The following is a 14626-nucleotide window of genomic DNA, read 5'->3' as shown; positions in this document are numbered from 1 at the left end:
AATCATCAATTTTTAATTCTCACATTATTTGACCAATATGGAGCTGGAGATTAGGATAATTGAATATTTGTGACACTTTCTTTACATTGTTTTCAGGATAATAACTTCTCCAAGTTCTCCTCCTACCTCATGGCTTTCTTCTTCTCACAATTTTTTTAAACTAGTTTCTCCTTATCTTTTTTCCTTCTAAATATTTGTGATTTGCTGTTCAGGCTAATTCCATAAATACAATAACTCTCTTTGCAATCCCCTGCAGCTTAAATAATGTCTACCTATTGATAACTCTTAAATGATATACTCAGTTTTGACCTCTCCCCTGAATTCTAAATACTACTGCCTATTCAGTAATTCCACTCACCTATAACTCCTTTCTATCATACCAAACTCCAATTTATTGGCAAATTCTATTAGCCACCTTCAGTGTTTATCTAGTTATTTTTTTCTCAACTGGTCTCTCTACTTCTTCCTTGATTCCCAAAGTAAATTCTTCACATGACAGCCCAAATGATCCTTTTATAAAGTAATCATATTATGTCACATCTATGCTCAAAATCCACGAGGATCGTTCCATCTCACTCAGAGTCCTTAAAAACATCCATACGGATGCACATGACTTGTCCTGCTAAATCGCTAAATCTCATTTTCTGCTGTCTCTTTTCTCATTCCTCTTGAAGTTCACTAAGTTCCTTGCCTTTTCACAAATATGCTGTGTATACTATTGCTTTATTGAATCTATAATTTTATCTACTTGGAACTCTCTTCTTCCAGACATATACATGGGTCACTGTCTCACCTCCTTCCTGTCTTTGCTCAAGTATGACATTTACTGTGATGCCTATTTTGGCCATTTGCCCCCCACCCTACAACATGACACTGCCTCCTGCAATTTTGTGCTCTGTATAATTTACTGCGATCTCACATACAATACATTGTGCTTGTTTATTTGTTTGTTTTTTTGTTTTTAGCTAGATTATAAACTCCCTGAAAGCAGGAATTTTTGTTTTGTAGGCCACTGGTATAGCCCTAGATTCTAAACAGCCTGACTAAAAATTTTAGGTGATGCCAAATTGTAGGCTGTTTTACCCAGCCTGGATTGTCTTGTAACCAGATGAAAAATATAAGAGAAGATCATTTATGAATAAACCACCCCAACAAAAGACTTGTTATCAATGGATTTATAATAATTTTAATAATTAACATAATAATTTTCATGTATGGTGGTGGTGAGGCCACCCACGATTCAAAGATTCATCAGTCACTATGTGTCTTAAATAACAGGAATCATTTGGCTCATGGTTTCAGAAGCTCAAAGTCTTGCTTCCTCCCAGATTAGTAGTGTTCTGGCTGCCAGCTATTCTTAAGTTCCTTGGCTTTCCCTGTTGATATCTTCTCTTTTCTCTTCTGGTTCTGTTGATTTCTGCCATCTGGTTCCTCTCCATGGTTTTCTCTCCGATATGTACGAATTTCCTCTGCTTATAATGGACCCAGTCATCTGAATTAAAGCCCGCCCCAACTCATCTGGGTCACATCTGAACTAAACATCTGCAAGAGATCCTATTTTCAATGGTTTTACAACCAAAGGAATGCAGATCAAGATCAAGAACATGTCTTAATTCGGATACATAATTCAATCTACCACCTACTGTCATGGGGACCAAATCAGCCATGTTATGGACAAGCAGAGAACTCAATTTCAATTATATCATAGAGACCTTGGAGTAAGCTATGTGTTGTGATTCTTCTCAATATTTTATGTTTCGGTGATTAAACAGATAAATGGTCACAAAGCTAAACAGCTAGGTCAATAGGGATAGATTAGATAGATATGGATACATTTCTATATATCTAAACACATGTTTTGTGCTTTGTTTGTTTTATCATTGTGATGTTTGTGGTTATGGTATAATAACTAAATTACAGGTAAACTCTAAATCTGGTAGAGAACAACTCTTGGACATTTTGGGTATCATTTTTTACTGTTTTAATGCTGTGATGGTTAGGTTAATGTGTCAGCTTGGCCAGATAATTGTGCCCACTTGTTTGTCAAGCAAGCACTGGGTTAGTTGTAATACAAAGATATTTATGGGCTTTAGTCATCATGAGGTTACTGCTTAAATGGCTGATTACATCTATTATCAACCAAGGAGATTGCTGTCAGTAATGAGTGATGTTTTATCCAATCAGTTGAATGCTTAAAAGGAAAAGTGATTTCAGCATTCAGAGGAAATTTCCCAGTTCATCTGTGGACAGTCAGTGTCTCCTGGAAACTCATCAAGAACCTTCATTGGACTTTTATCAGAGCCCCTGGTTTGCAGCCTGCCTGCAAAACCTGGACTTGTGCATCCCCATGGTCACGTGAGAGACTCTTATAAAGTCTCATACTATTTACAGATATCTCTTGTTGATCCTGTTTCCCTAGGGAGCCCTGACTAATATAAATGCCATGAAGCATTCCTTCTTTATTCCATTTGTATCAGTTACTCCTGATTCCAATATAACTAGGAGTCAAAGAGTACAACTCACATAAAATTGCTCTCCAGTGCTTCACATGTTATTTTTACATCTCTGTAACTCCATATACACTCTTGACCTTAATGTAATACACTTTCCTCCGCTCGTTGTCTAGCTATCTACCTTTAAGCATCACCTCCTAGAGGAAAATTTCCCTTATCTCCCATTCTGATGTTGACACCCATTCTCCATGTTCTACTTCTGACTTGTACCACAAGTTTCTGCTATGGGAAGTATCATACAATCTTATGATTATTAATATACCTGTATAGATACTCCAGTGTAAAATATTAAGGGATTTTTCAGGAAAGTAACTATGCCTTTTTAAAAATTCTTTTATCTCAAACTCCTAGACCACTGTTGAGCATGAGTATTTGCTAAAAAACAATTATAATATATATGCCAATGGTTTAATCTATCACATGAAATAATGAAGATTATGGAGAATAATTTATTTTTGGACTAATTTTTAAAAATCATATTATAAGTTTTCTTAATGCTAAAAGTGAATCTCAAGTATTTAAAAATTAAACGAACAAGTTCAATAATGCAGTTACTCACAACATTACATAAAAGAGGAAATCCTTTTTATATTTTGTGAAATGCCACTAAGCAACTATCATAAATTTGACTATGTCCTTATTGTGTAACATGTGTTGTTTCTCTGAAAATATTGATTTGATCTGAAAATGTGCCAATGCTTAGGTAGATCAAATTTTGACTGAATGATGATGATGAAGAAGCAGAAGAGGAGCAGGGAGAAGAGGAGGGAAAGGTGGTGGAGGTAAAGGAAGAGGAGGTAAAGGAGGAGGAGTTGGAAGAGGATTTAAAAGAAGAAGGGAAGGAGGAGGAAGAGGAAGGGCAAGAGGAGGAGAAGAAGAAAACAGGAGGAGGAGGGCAAGAGGAAGGAGGAGGAGGAACTGAATAATTTTTTTTGAATTACTGAATATTTTTTTTTAATTAATAGTATTTTTACTAACATGGATGGTATATTACAAAGTCACAGAAAGTATTTGGCATCAAGTGCTTTTAAAAGACCTATACCAACAGAAAAAATAAATGAAATTTATTCATTCTTAATAGACTGAGAATGAGATTCTATAGGCACATTTTTCCTAATAAAAGAAGACTTACGTTGTATCTTATAAACATCAACTATGGAAAATACTTTATAATGTAGTCCAATTAGAATCTTCTCCAACAAGCAATTTTTCATTTCTATATTATGGAATTTCTTTCATAAATCTTATACCCTACGCTGTAATTTCATGCCCAGGGTCTGTCTCTCTAACCTTAATAGTCACAACTATCGACCATAGCATTATTTGGCTGATTCATATTGTGGTTTTACATATTCATTACTATCATGTAAGTCAATGCATTAGTTTCCTATTGCTGTGGAAAAAAATTATCACGAATTTAACGACTTAAGCACAAATTTATTATCTTACAGTTTTGTAGGAAAGATGTCCGAATGAGTCTCAAGAAGCTAAATTCAAGGTGTCAGTAGGTTCGCGTTTCTTTCTGGAAGCTCTAGGGGACAATCTTTTTCCTTGGTTACTCTAGAAGGCTGCCTGCATTGACTCTTGCTCATTTCTCCATCTTCAAAGTACATCACTCCAATCTCTGCTTCTGATTCTGAGCCTCCTATTTTACTCATGTAAGGACTCTTGCAATAATACTGGGTCCATCCAAATAATCCAAATCATTTTCCCACCTCAAGATCCTAAAATTGGTCACAGCTGCAAAACCCCTTTGGCCATGTAAAGTAACATATTCACAGATTTTAAGGATTAGGAGGAGGATATCTTTATGACCCATTATTCTTTCTAGTATATTCAACAAATTTTTCTTTCCTCACGATTATAACACAAGAAAGAACAAGTCAATAGTAGAAAATATCATTGAAAGTTATAACTCAATTTATAATGAAACTTTCTAATAATTACTTTTGATGAAATTTGGATCTTCTCTCTTGAATACTGTTCTGCTTCCCAAAGTTTGAAATGTAAGAACAGAAGCTAGATAACCATCCATTAGTTATGTTATATCGGAAATTCCTGCCTTTTTTGCTGATTTGAAATATATTTCCTTTATATTTCCCTAAATTCTAAGGGTCTCGTTTGCTTTGACTATTGTAACATAAAGACTGGAAAAGCAATGAGGTTCACTCATTTATTTTTCAATTAAATTTTCAAAAGTTCATGAAAGGGAAGCACGTAAAATACATATCAAATATCCCGTAATGCTTTGGATTTGAAAATAAGCTTATATATTTTTACATTTATCTTTAGTGAGACTATATATATACAATCAAATAGCTATCATTTTCTCAGTGACATTAATTTTGATTTCTAGCAGGGAAGTAAAAGAAGCCTAAGATTCACCTTTTATTTTTACAATTTTCAGGGACTATGAGCAGAAGAAAGGAGGGTGAAAGGGTGATGGATTATATTTTTGAGAGATCAATGTGTCCCATTTTAGACCACCAAACACAAGGGACATCTGGTTCAACATTCTCATTTTGTACGGAAAGAGATGGAAACCAATAAAACTTAATGAGTTGCCCCAGGTTGTACAATCAGTTTCAGAGCTGAAATTAGGCCCAGATTTTCTAACTCCTAATTTAGTACTCTGTCTACAACACACTGAACTTTTCAATTTCATAATTAGTGTATTATTTGCTCTCATTTGGTAGGGCACCTCTCTTCTTTTATCTTCATTTTATATGTTAATTTAATATTATTTAGTTTGAGTCCCTTGAGAAGGTAATAAGATGACTTTTATTTGTAAATGATATTTATAATAATCATAGAAATGAATATTAACAGATGGATAAAATGCAATCAAGTTCTTATTGCCTCTCTATCTGCAAAATGTAAGATTCAATTAAAGAAAGGAAAAGAATCTTATGAATGTTTCTTGCCCTTTCCTTTCTTCTATTTCTTTTACTAAGGGATATTAAAAATTAGTTGAACTAAGAAGAGCTTATTCCAATCCAAAGCCAAAGGTTAGTAATAACAGTAGGGTGACCAGAACTCACATAATTGAATCTAATAATTCTACGTGTGTGTGTGGAAATGTGTTGGTAGGAGGCAATAATCTTAATTGAAAAATTTAAATATACAATTGGCAGACCAATAATCATCTATGTAAACCGTCTAGGATATGTAAATAAATACCTTCTCTTGGTTTCTTTTTTACTTTTAACTGTATTTGATTGTGTCTACCTCCATGTTGCATATAAACTTACTTATAATTTCATTCATCCTTTCTTAAATTCTTATTCCATTATTTGTTTCACAACAAATACTTAGAGTTTCCATCTTTTTTTTTTCTTTGACAGAGAAATGATGTTTTGGCACCAAGAGGGACACCATAAGTAAATTATTGATTGACTCCATTCACTTGATTCCTTATCTCAAAAGCTTCTGTGTGGTTCTGAGGTATTATATTACAAAGCTACCTCTTTGGCACAAGCTTCAAAATTCTATGTACATTTCCTCTTATTTATCCCTGGAGTGCTTTAAGGTGCACAGTTATCAAACTAGAGTGATTTTTTTTTTCTTTGCTGGCAATCAACTTGTGAAGTATAGAATATAAATATGTAGCATTTTATGAAAATAAAATAAATAATAAAAATAATGAAAAGTCATTAGTGGGTCTTGAGTCAGGTAATATTGCAGTTTCTTTTATATTATAAATGACATGCATTATGATGTAGTTACAATGCCTCAAAACATATACAAGTGTAAAGTACTTACCATTGTTACTAATTCCAAATAAACAATTCCCTAAGCAACCATAGACATAGAATAGATAATTCCCAGAAGTGATGGCATCTTTTGTAAGGCAATATTTCAGCAATAATATTTTGGTGCCAGTGAATCAACATTTCCTATACTAATTCTCTATTTGAAGAAATCCTGCCATCTGGAATTGGTCCCGATAGTAATGCTATTTAAATCATCATAGGATAATGCTACTTAATCACCTTCAACTAAGTTGGAAAAATAAAAAGGAATGTTTCTTCAATTAGCCCTTCCCTTTGGGGTTCTCTAGTAGCTATTTGTGCTGTTTAACAATTTTATTACTCACATTTCTTTTCAGAACATTTAAACCTAAATAGCTAATTGTAACTATCTTTAATTTCTGACAATATTTGGAAATTGCAGTTTAAAAAAATCTAACTCCACTTACCCATATTTGCTTTTAATCATTAGAGATCAACATTGTGCTATGATCATATATTGATATAGTACACACATGGAGGCAATATTTCTTTCCTTTCAGTTGTACTACTATAAAAATATATAAGTAAGATAATATTTGAACTGAATATTTAAATCCTTAAATATGAATATCACAGTCTCCTAAAAGAGACAGAGGAGTAGAAGTATTATACCAATTTATAAAATAAGGCTAGTCAAAATAATAAGAACACTTTAATAAAGTGTTTAAAATTATAAACCCATGCAAATAAAGTGGACACTTATGTGAACACCAAAGAATAACAGGATGTACTAATTTTGCAACTGAGCATCATGAAATATAGCAAGTGATTTCCAAGAGTATTAAGGTTATATAGCATCCCAGAGAGTTTAACAAGTCAAAAACAATACTAAAGAATGGGGCGTGGGGGAGGGGATTACTATCAAATTAAAAAGACACAAACTTGCAACATTCTTCAAGATAAATAATCTAATGTAAGATTTTTAAGTCCTTGAATACAAACTTATTAAACTCAGCCTTTCTTCTCTTCCCCTACTATCTTATCTGATGGAAGAATGGACAAAAAACACACAGATTATATTCATGCATTATTTAAGACAGAGATTATAGGGTTTGTTGGTTTTTTGCTTTGTTTTGTATTCCTAAAAAAATATCTGGCTTCTGGCTTCTTTGTTCTTAATTTATTCATTTGTTCATTCAACAAATACTCATTAAATATAGTATCTTAAGGCACTGTTCAAGTTGTAGGGAAGGAAAAGTTAAGATAACAACCAAGACACAGCCTGCCTTCAGCTACCTTGTAGCTAGGTAGGGGAGCTACAATATAATAAGCAACTATAGTTTAAAAAATAAAATTAATTAGAAATAAAGTCTTTTGAAAATAGGGGGAATTAAAAATCCAATTCAAAAATGAAATAAAAAAGAGCAAAAAAAATTCCAGTTCAACCTGGGTTCATTGAACAGCTATTCTGTGTCAGACACAGTGCTAGCGGCTGCAGAGGCAAAGATACATAAAACATGGTTGCTTCCTTAGAGAAGTTCTTAGTTTACTAGGATTTCCTCCTTTTGGGGTGCAAGGAGTGTCAGGGAAGGTTTTATGGAAGAAGTGACATTTGAGTTGCATTTTAAAACACAGATAAGATTTGGACACATGAGGTGGAAAGTATTTTTTAAGGTGACAAGTTAAAATTGGAACTATGACCAAAATCATGGGCTGATTCTATAGCACCATGCTGTTAATTTCCTGTGGCATTCACATTTACAAAAGCTGAGAAGAAACGGCAAGCTCAAAAGAGTAAGAGAGGCTCTCTTTACAATTGTGAGTTGTAAATATACAGGACACAATAGGTCTTAGAATTGGGTACAGATTGATTTTTGCAAATGGATTACTCGCAGAGAACTTTATGGTTTGAAATGTATTTTTACAAATATTAATTATTTAGTATCATAATTAACTATGTAAGCTCTATTGCTAGTATATCTATTCCATACTTATGAAAACTGAGCTTCATAGATGTTAAAAGATTTCTTGAAAAGTTGCTGTTAGGACTTAAAACTGGTTTTCATTATTTCAAAATTGGTGTTCTTTATACATTGTCATTAGTTTGCACATACAGTTTTAAAACTTATATTTGAAAAATTTATTAGGATAATCTTGGCATCCTAAAAAATAAAAAGTTTTCAATTGGTAAGTGGCATTGACTAGATGAGTAGATTGATGATCAGTTTAGGTGGACTGAAAATTTCAAGTACCACCATTTCAACACCGTATTTTAAATTTGAACATGGGTTCTAAAATACTAAATGTTTAAACATACCTCAGTGCCACTCTAATTTTTTAATGACACGGGGGAATAATTTTGCACACATGCACATACATACAAACTCGCAAATGCACAGATTTTCCAATGATCGAATGCAATCTGCCTAACTGAAACAATTGTCTAGTTTTGTATTTCTTTTCTCAATTTCACTACCCTGAATTAAATTTTCTTTTTAAGTAAAATGATGGTTAATTACTACATAAGTAAATCAAGTGCCAAGACTTATATTTTAAGTTGAAGATTTATCCAAGCACATTTTTTCCTTTAAGCATTTTTAGTACAAAAATTGAGGTTTTTAAAATAATTTCAGCCCAAACTCTTGAAGACCGTGTCTGCTTTCTGAATAGGAACGTTAGCAGCAGAATATGTCATAACTTTTAGAAGTAGCCCTCCCAATTACCTCCCACATCTCTTCAGTATACCTGGCAATTCCTTTGATATGGGAAAAACAACTTTTACTTCATTTTTCGTTAGAAAACTTTTTACTAAATAAAACAACTTGCAGCTGAAGTAGGTAATGCATTGGCTTCCAGTCCCATTAGATTGGAAAACAATCTCTTCAGAGAAGTAAATATTGATAGGTGAGTACATAGAAGACCAAACACGTTCATGTGAGTGGAGATTGAAAGGGAAGGGAGGGTAACAGCACATAAAGTAGGAAATTGATGAGAAGGTTGTGAATGCCAAACACAGAAGATGATAATTTTGTGATATTACCCAGGAGGTTCATCTCCAGGTCTCACATAGTTTATGATCTTATAAGCTACACTCAAAAGTATTTGTCAATGTTTGATGAATGATCAGTTATTAAATAGAGCCATTCCAGAGTTTAGAAAAGAAGTTTTAAGAAAATCCATCCCACTCTTTCCAGGCAGAGGACATTGAAATCAATAGAGGTGAAACAGTTTCCCTGAAGTCATACACACACAAATACTGTCAGCGGCAAAGCAGGAAATAGAAATGAGGGGCTTTGATTCTTATGTTTTATGCTTCTCATTCTTGTCTGCTTTCACTCCCATTTGAGCGTTGATCATCACAATAGCCACTTTTTGAAGAGTATAGCTTCAGAGTAACAAGGAATCAGTTTCTGAAAATTTTAATCTTTTCAAGTTGCCAAGAGAAAGAGGGTAAAAGAATATTTTCTTTCTCCAAAATAAATTTTAATTGGTTAAAGGAATATGAGTTAAATGAGGGTAGGAAGCTATTTGCTCTCACAAGATAGATAGACTACCTTGAACTTTTCAATTTTCACCATAGTTACAGATCCTTGCAAATGTCCTTTGATCCTAATTTTCTGTTCTACCTCAAACTGGTCCTTTTGCAGAGAAGTTGTCTCCAGCACAAAGAAGACACATGAGGAGAAAGTTTCTTAAGGTCTCTTTTAAGACAAGTATGTAGTGAGAGTTTGTTTTTACTTTTTCTCAATTTCATTTACAAATTGTAAATGTAAGAACTTTATCTAGATTAATGTAGAAATGCTATGTCTAGGCAATTTCAGTCTTTGATTATTTTCTTTAGCAGTACTAAAACATGAGGGCATTTAAACTTGGTATATTACAGTATGAAACATTTAAGAATATGCTTACTGAAATTCTCTGAGTTCCCACCATGTTTTTATATTGCTTTAAAGCAAATGTCTTATTTAAGGCAAGAGTTATAATTGTCAGGTTTGTTCTGGACAGAAAGACGAGTTTGTAGTTGGTGATTATTGCTGACTCATTGTTATATTTTATGCCTGTGTTGTCAGAAAATACCAGGGTGATATGTTCCTTAATATACTTTTAGGTGAGAAGATAGTAAATTCTTCCTTAATCTAAGCATGATTTCCTTATTAGAACATTTTGCAATAAATTTATCTTACAAGTATGACTGCTTAAAAGGTCAGTAGTCTCTTCCCCTCTTTTTAGCTGTTCCTGGGTGTCTGACTCTAGTGTAAACGTTCTGTTTGAAACTTACACAACCATATACATATATCCTCCTTTCTTCATAGATCAGCAGAGCAGAGCAGATGAAATCATGGTTCTGATTCACAAGGATTACTATTTTGTTATAATAGTCAAATAACAGTCTGCTAAAATATTCTCTTGTAAAAGAAAAATAAGTCCACTCTTCGTATTACCAAGGTCATTACTGAACTTGATGCCTTCAGTTTAAAAGCACAGAGATGCCATCTAGCAGTCACCCTCAGGAATTTCCTACACAGAAATAATCTTTTCTCTATGAAACTGAATAAATTGAATTCCTACAAGATTTTCCGTTTTTTAAAATGTACTTATTGAATGATGATTTGACATACTGATTACAATTTAAACATTCCATTACAAATGAAATTAACTGACACCTCTTAAGAAAGGCAAAGTGAAATACCCAGGAGTTTTCTAAATAGAATTGTTAAACTTTAATTAAGAAAACATAATTCTAGTAATGTTCCTGAGAGGATAATTGATAATCTGTCTATGTAAAAACACAAATAATTAATTAGTGGTGAATTGCCTTCTTTTGCTGAAAATACAAATAATTAATTAGTGGTGAACTGCCTTCTTTTGCTGAAAGAATATACTAACCTTGTCAATTTTCTAATGTATTGAGTGAGAGAAAAGAAAGTAAGTGCTTGCTGAAAGTTTGCCCTATGAACATAGAAGCTTAGGGTTTTCTTTGAATTTAAAAATAAAACTGATTTTCAAGTAACTTATCTTACCATAAGATGGCGATACGTAAGCACTTTATAAAATACCATAAAAGATTGCAAGCTTCAGTCACAGAAAAAACATCATAAACTTAAACATTATATGGTCATCCATCAAATGGCATTAACACTGTTTGTTAGAAAGTCTTCTTGTTTGCAGATCAAGTAACACTCAAAGAGCATTTAGACTTACAATATTTGATACATGTGACAAATGTATAATTATAAAATATCTATTCACTTTTAAGTGCTCTGCTATATTACTAATTTGTGTTTGTCCATATGTGATTGTATAAATGTTGCTATGGAATTAAGGTTTAATAATATGGAAAAGACTACCTAAATATAAATTAATTTATTTGAAAAGATAATTATGAAATGTATCAGTTCTAAAATATTAACATATAAAAACAGTTATTTAGAATTTCTGCACACTTCAGTTTCATTGCATAAATTATTACTTATTTGTCTGATAATTGTGACCTTTGTGGAACCTTATTATTGGCTTTTTAAATTTCAATTCCACAAGACATAATCTATATTAAGAATATTGATTTTATTAATTAAATCTTTAAGTAATTAGTAAGATAAAAAATGTGAGAAAATTCCTAGTTTATAACTTAATTGACAATTATTTTCTGAACACAATGGTGTGCCTTGTGACTTGAGGTGGGTGGACACTATAGCTTGGCTATGAGCAATAATTTGATAAAACATGCAAATGTAGTCTCTATTCATGTATTTTAAGCACTATTTTGCCTACAAGTTCAAAAATGTTACTAAATGATACTAAAATTACTTCCAATGAACATTTTAATATTCTCTATAATGGCATATATAGTGAAGAACAAAATATTATCTTCTATTCTTTTCACACTGTATTGCAGTCCCTAGAAGCTGTGAAGGACAGTTTGAAAAGTTAATATATGCCTTTCTGTCCCTGGAATTCTCAGGGACAAAACCACAGTTAAATCTGAAGGTAAGTTTTGTATCACTATATGCACAGAGGTAAACTCATCAAAGCTGGAAGAGATTATATTGACCAAAAATGGGTTGTTTATTTTGGGGAGTTTATCTCCACATTTAATAAATGATTTACTTTGTTTATGTACATTAAGCATGGGGCACACTGGGAAGATATTTATGCATTAAAGACAGCAGACAAATCAAATCATTCATGCAACTGTCAGCAAAACCCTATATTTCTGAACACAGTTTAAAGAATGACTAAATAAAACTTATTTTCAGTCCACTGCAGTTTTCTGCAGTAACAGTAATTTACTTTCTGAAAACATTTTACCATGATTATTGCAAATGAGATATATATTTTAAAGTGTTCAAAAGTTTAATTTCACAATGAGAGTGGTAGGGGACTATGTCATTATAGATATAGAGACAAAAATGCATACCAACTTTAAAATATAAAAGCAACATCAACATTTTTACCTAAGTGTAAATGCCTTAAAACTACCACTTAGTATGTAAAATATGACATTACAATTTTAAAATGGCACACACAGTGTTAAGCTTTCACAGTGGTAATATCAGTAAAGTTATAACTTTAAAATGAAATGGTTTTATTCTCATTGTCTCCCCAAATATGAAAAGTATGTGGGAATAATTATGAGTATATATGTTATGATTCTAAGTTTCACTATATGCTGTTAGGCCTAGAAATATTCAGTCAACCACAGTATTAGATTATGCTTAGTTAAGTCTTTAGTTCTATTGAATTATGAAAGGAGAAAATTTCTATACACTACACAGATGATAAAAAGCTTTACAATAACAATACTCTAATATTCTGTTTTATATGCTTTAATAACCTGGTGTGATTTTCCTGATGTGTACATTTTTTTCTTGACCATTTAAATAAGTGAAATAATAGATACATTTTCTCTCATTCATTTTACCCAGTTGCCTTATCTTTAACTCCAGATAATTATGATTTCCTTTGAATGCTGAAGCTCTCAAATTACCTCACTTTATCAAGACTGCTCTCAAAAAGAAAAATGCTTCTCCATATATCCTTTTCGTCAAAAGAGCTTAACGTCTTCTTTAATTGCCTCTAGTGGATAACGTTCAGAGTTCAACATCTATGAGACAACTCATCCTTCTTTTGCTCTCCTTAGTTTGACAGGATTCTCACTTCCTGGTTCTTAACACTGGTTATCAGAACTTCCTTAGTGCCCGAAAATTTCCTTAATGAAAGGAAAGAAGCAAACAAACACAAGCTCCTTTCATCAACCGCCTCTAAGCCGTGGCTCCGCTGCTCTGCTGTGTGTGTTATAAGCAGCATCCCAAATGTTTTGGACACAGACCGCAGCACGTCTGCGATGGGAGTATTATTGACCAGGATAGCATGAAAACGCTTCCCAGCTCTCAACAAAGAAACGCCTCACCATCTTCTAACACATGTTTACAAATCGCCTTGTTTTAACTGCAAAGTCCTTTGCATTACCCGTCTGAATTAGAAGAGCACATAAAACAGTTGGACACGGACATAGGCTAAATTCCCCCGAGAGCCGCGTCGCCCACTGCCCACACACTCTACACTCGCTCCTGATACCTCCTCCTAACAGGACACTACCTTGAGGAGCTATTCCTCCGTAGTTCACCTTGTTACCTTCCAAGCTGTGGCGATACGACAGGCATCACACGGTAGCTGGGAGAGCTGCCTCCCTTGCCGATTTGGCATATTTATTTGAATTTTTGGTCGTTTTGTTATATATCACACACTTATTTCAAACAAGAGTTAAAATATCGACCGTACCTTGGAAGGATCTAATCCAGCAAGCAAAGAGAGCAGCAGGAGATTGAGAAGGCTGGACGTCGCCTGCATTCTGATGTGGGGTTTTGCCCCCTCTTTGCTCTCTTTTCTGTGGTCCCTCCGCTCTCACTGCAGAGACCTTTCTCTTGTCAGCTGCACTTTCTGCCTGCCGGTCAGAGAGAGCAGAGTGGAGACAGAGGCGGCGGCAGCAGCAGGAGCTGCACAGCAGCGGCGGCGGCGGCAGCAGCAGCAGCGGCAGCCGCCCTGGGGGGCGATCATTCCGCAGGCGTTCTCGGAGCAGGGAGTCGGGATGCGCGCGCCAGGGCTGGGCTGCAGGGCGCTGACCGAGGTCCTGACGCGCCCCCGACCCGCGCGCCCCCGTCTACCGCCACAGCTTTCTAGCCAGCCCACCTCAAAAGTTTTGAGAGAGAGAGAGAAAGAGAGAGAGAGAGAGAGAGAGGGAGGGAGGGAGAGGGAGGGGGGAGAGAGAGAGACGGGGGGGAGGGGGAGAGAGAGAGGGAGAGAGAGAGAGAGAGAGGGAGAGAGAGAGAGAGAACCTGCTGAGAGAGGTGTGAAGACCTGGGCAACGGATATGACATCACT

The 14626-nt window shown here is 34.3% G+C and overlaps 1 protein-coding gene across 1 annotated transcript in view; it reads right to left on the bottom strand.

Annotated features, from left to right (window-relative positions):
• The window catches only part of OLFM3 (olfactomedin 3), a 237215-nt gene extending 222589 nt beyond the window's left edge, over positions 1-14626 (bottom strand). The window contains exon 1 of the mRNA XM_004471667.4: positions 14027-14626. Coding sequence (XP_004471724.1) covers positions 14027-14095 — 69 coding nt within the window. The 5' untranslated portion in view covers positions 14096-14626. The remainder of the gene's footprint in view (positions 1-14026) is intronic.

This window comes from Dasypus novemcinctus, chromosome 9 (genome assembly GCF_030445035.2).
Source record: "Dasypus novemcinctus isolate mDasNov1 chromosome 9, mDasNov1.1.hap2, whole genome shotgun sequence".
NCBI classification, from domain to species: Eukaryota; Metazoa; Chordata; class Mammalia; order Cingulata; family Dasypodidae; genus Dasypus; species Dasypus novemcinctus.
Note: the sequence above shows the minus strand (reverse complement) of the source record. Positions and strands in the feature narration are given on the sequence as shown.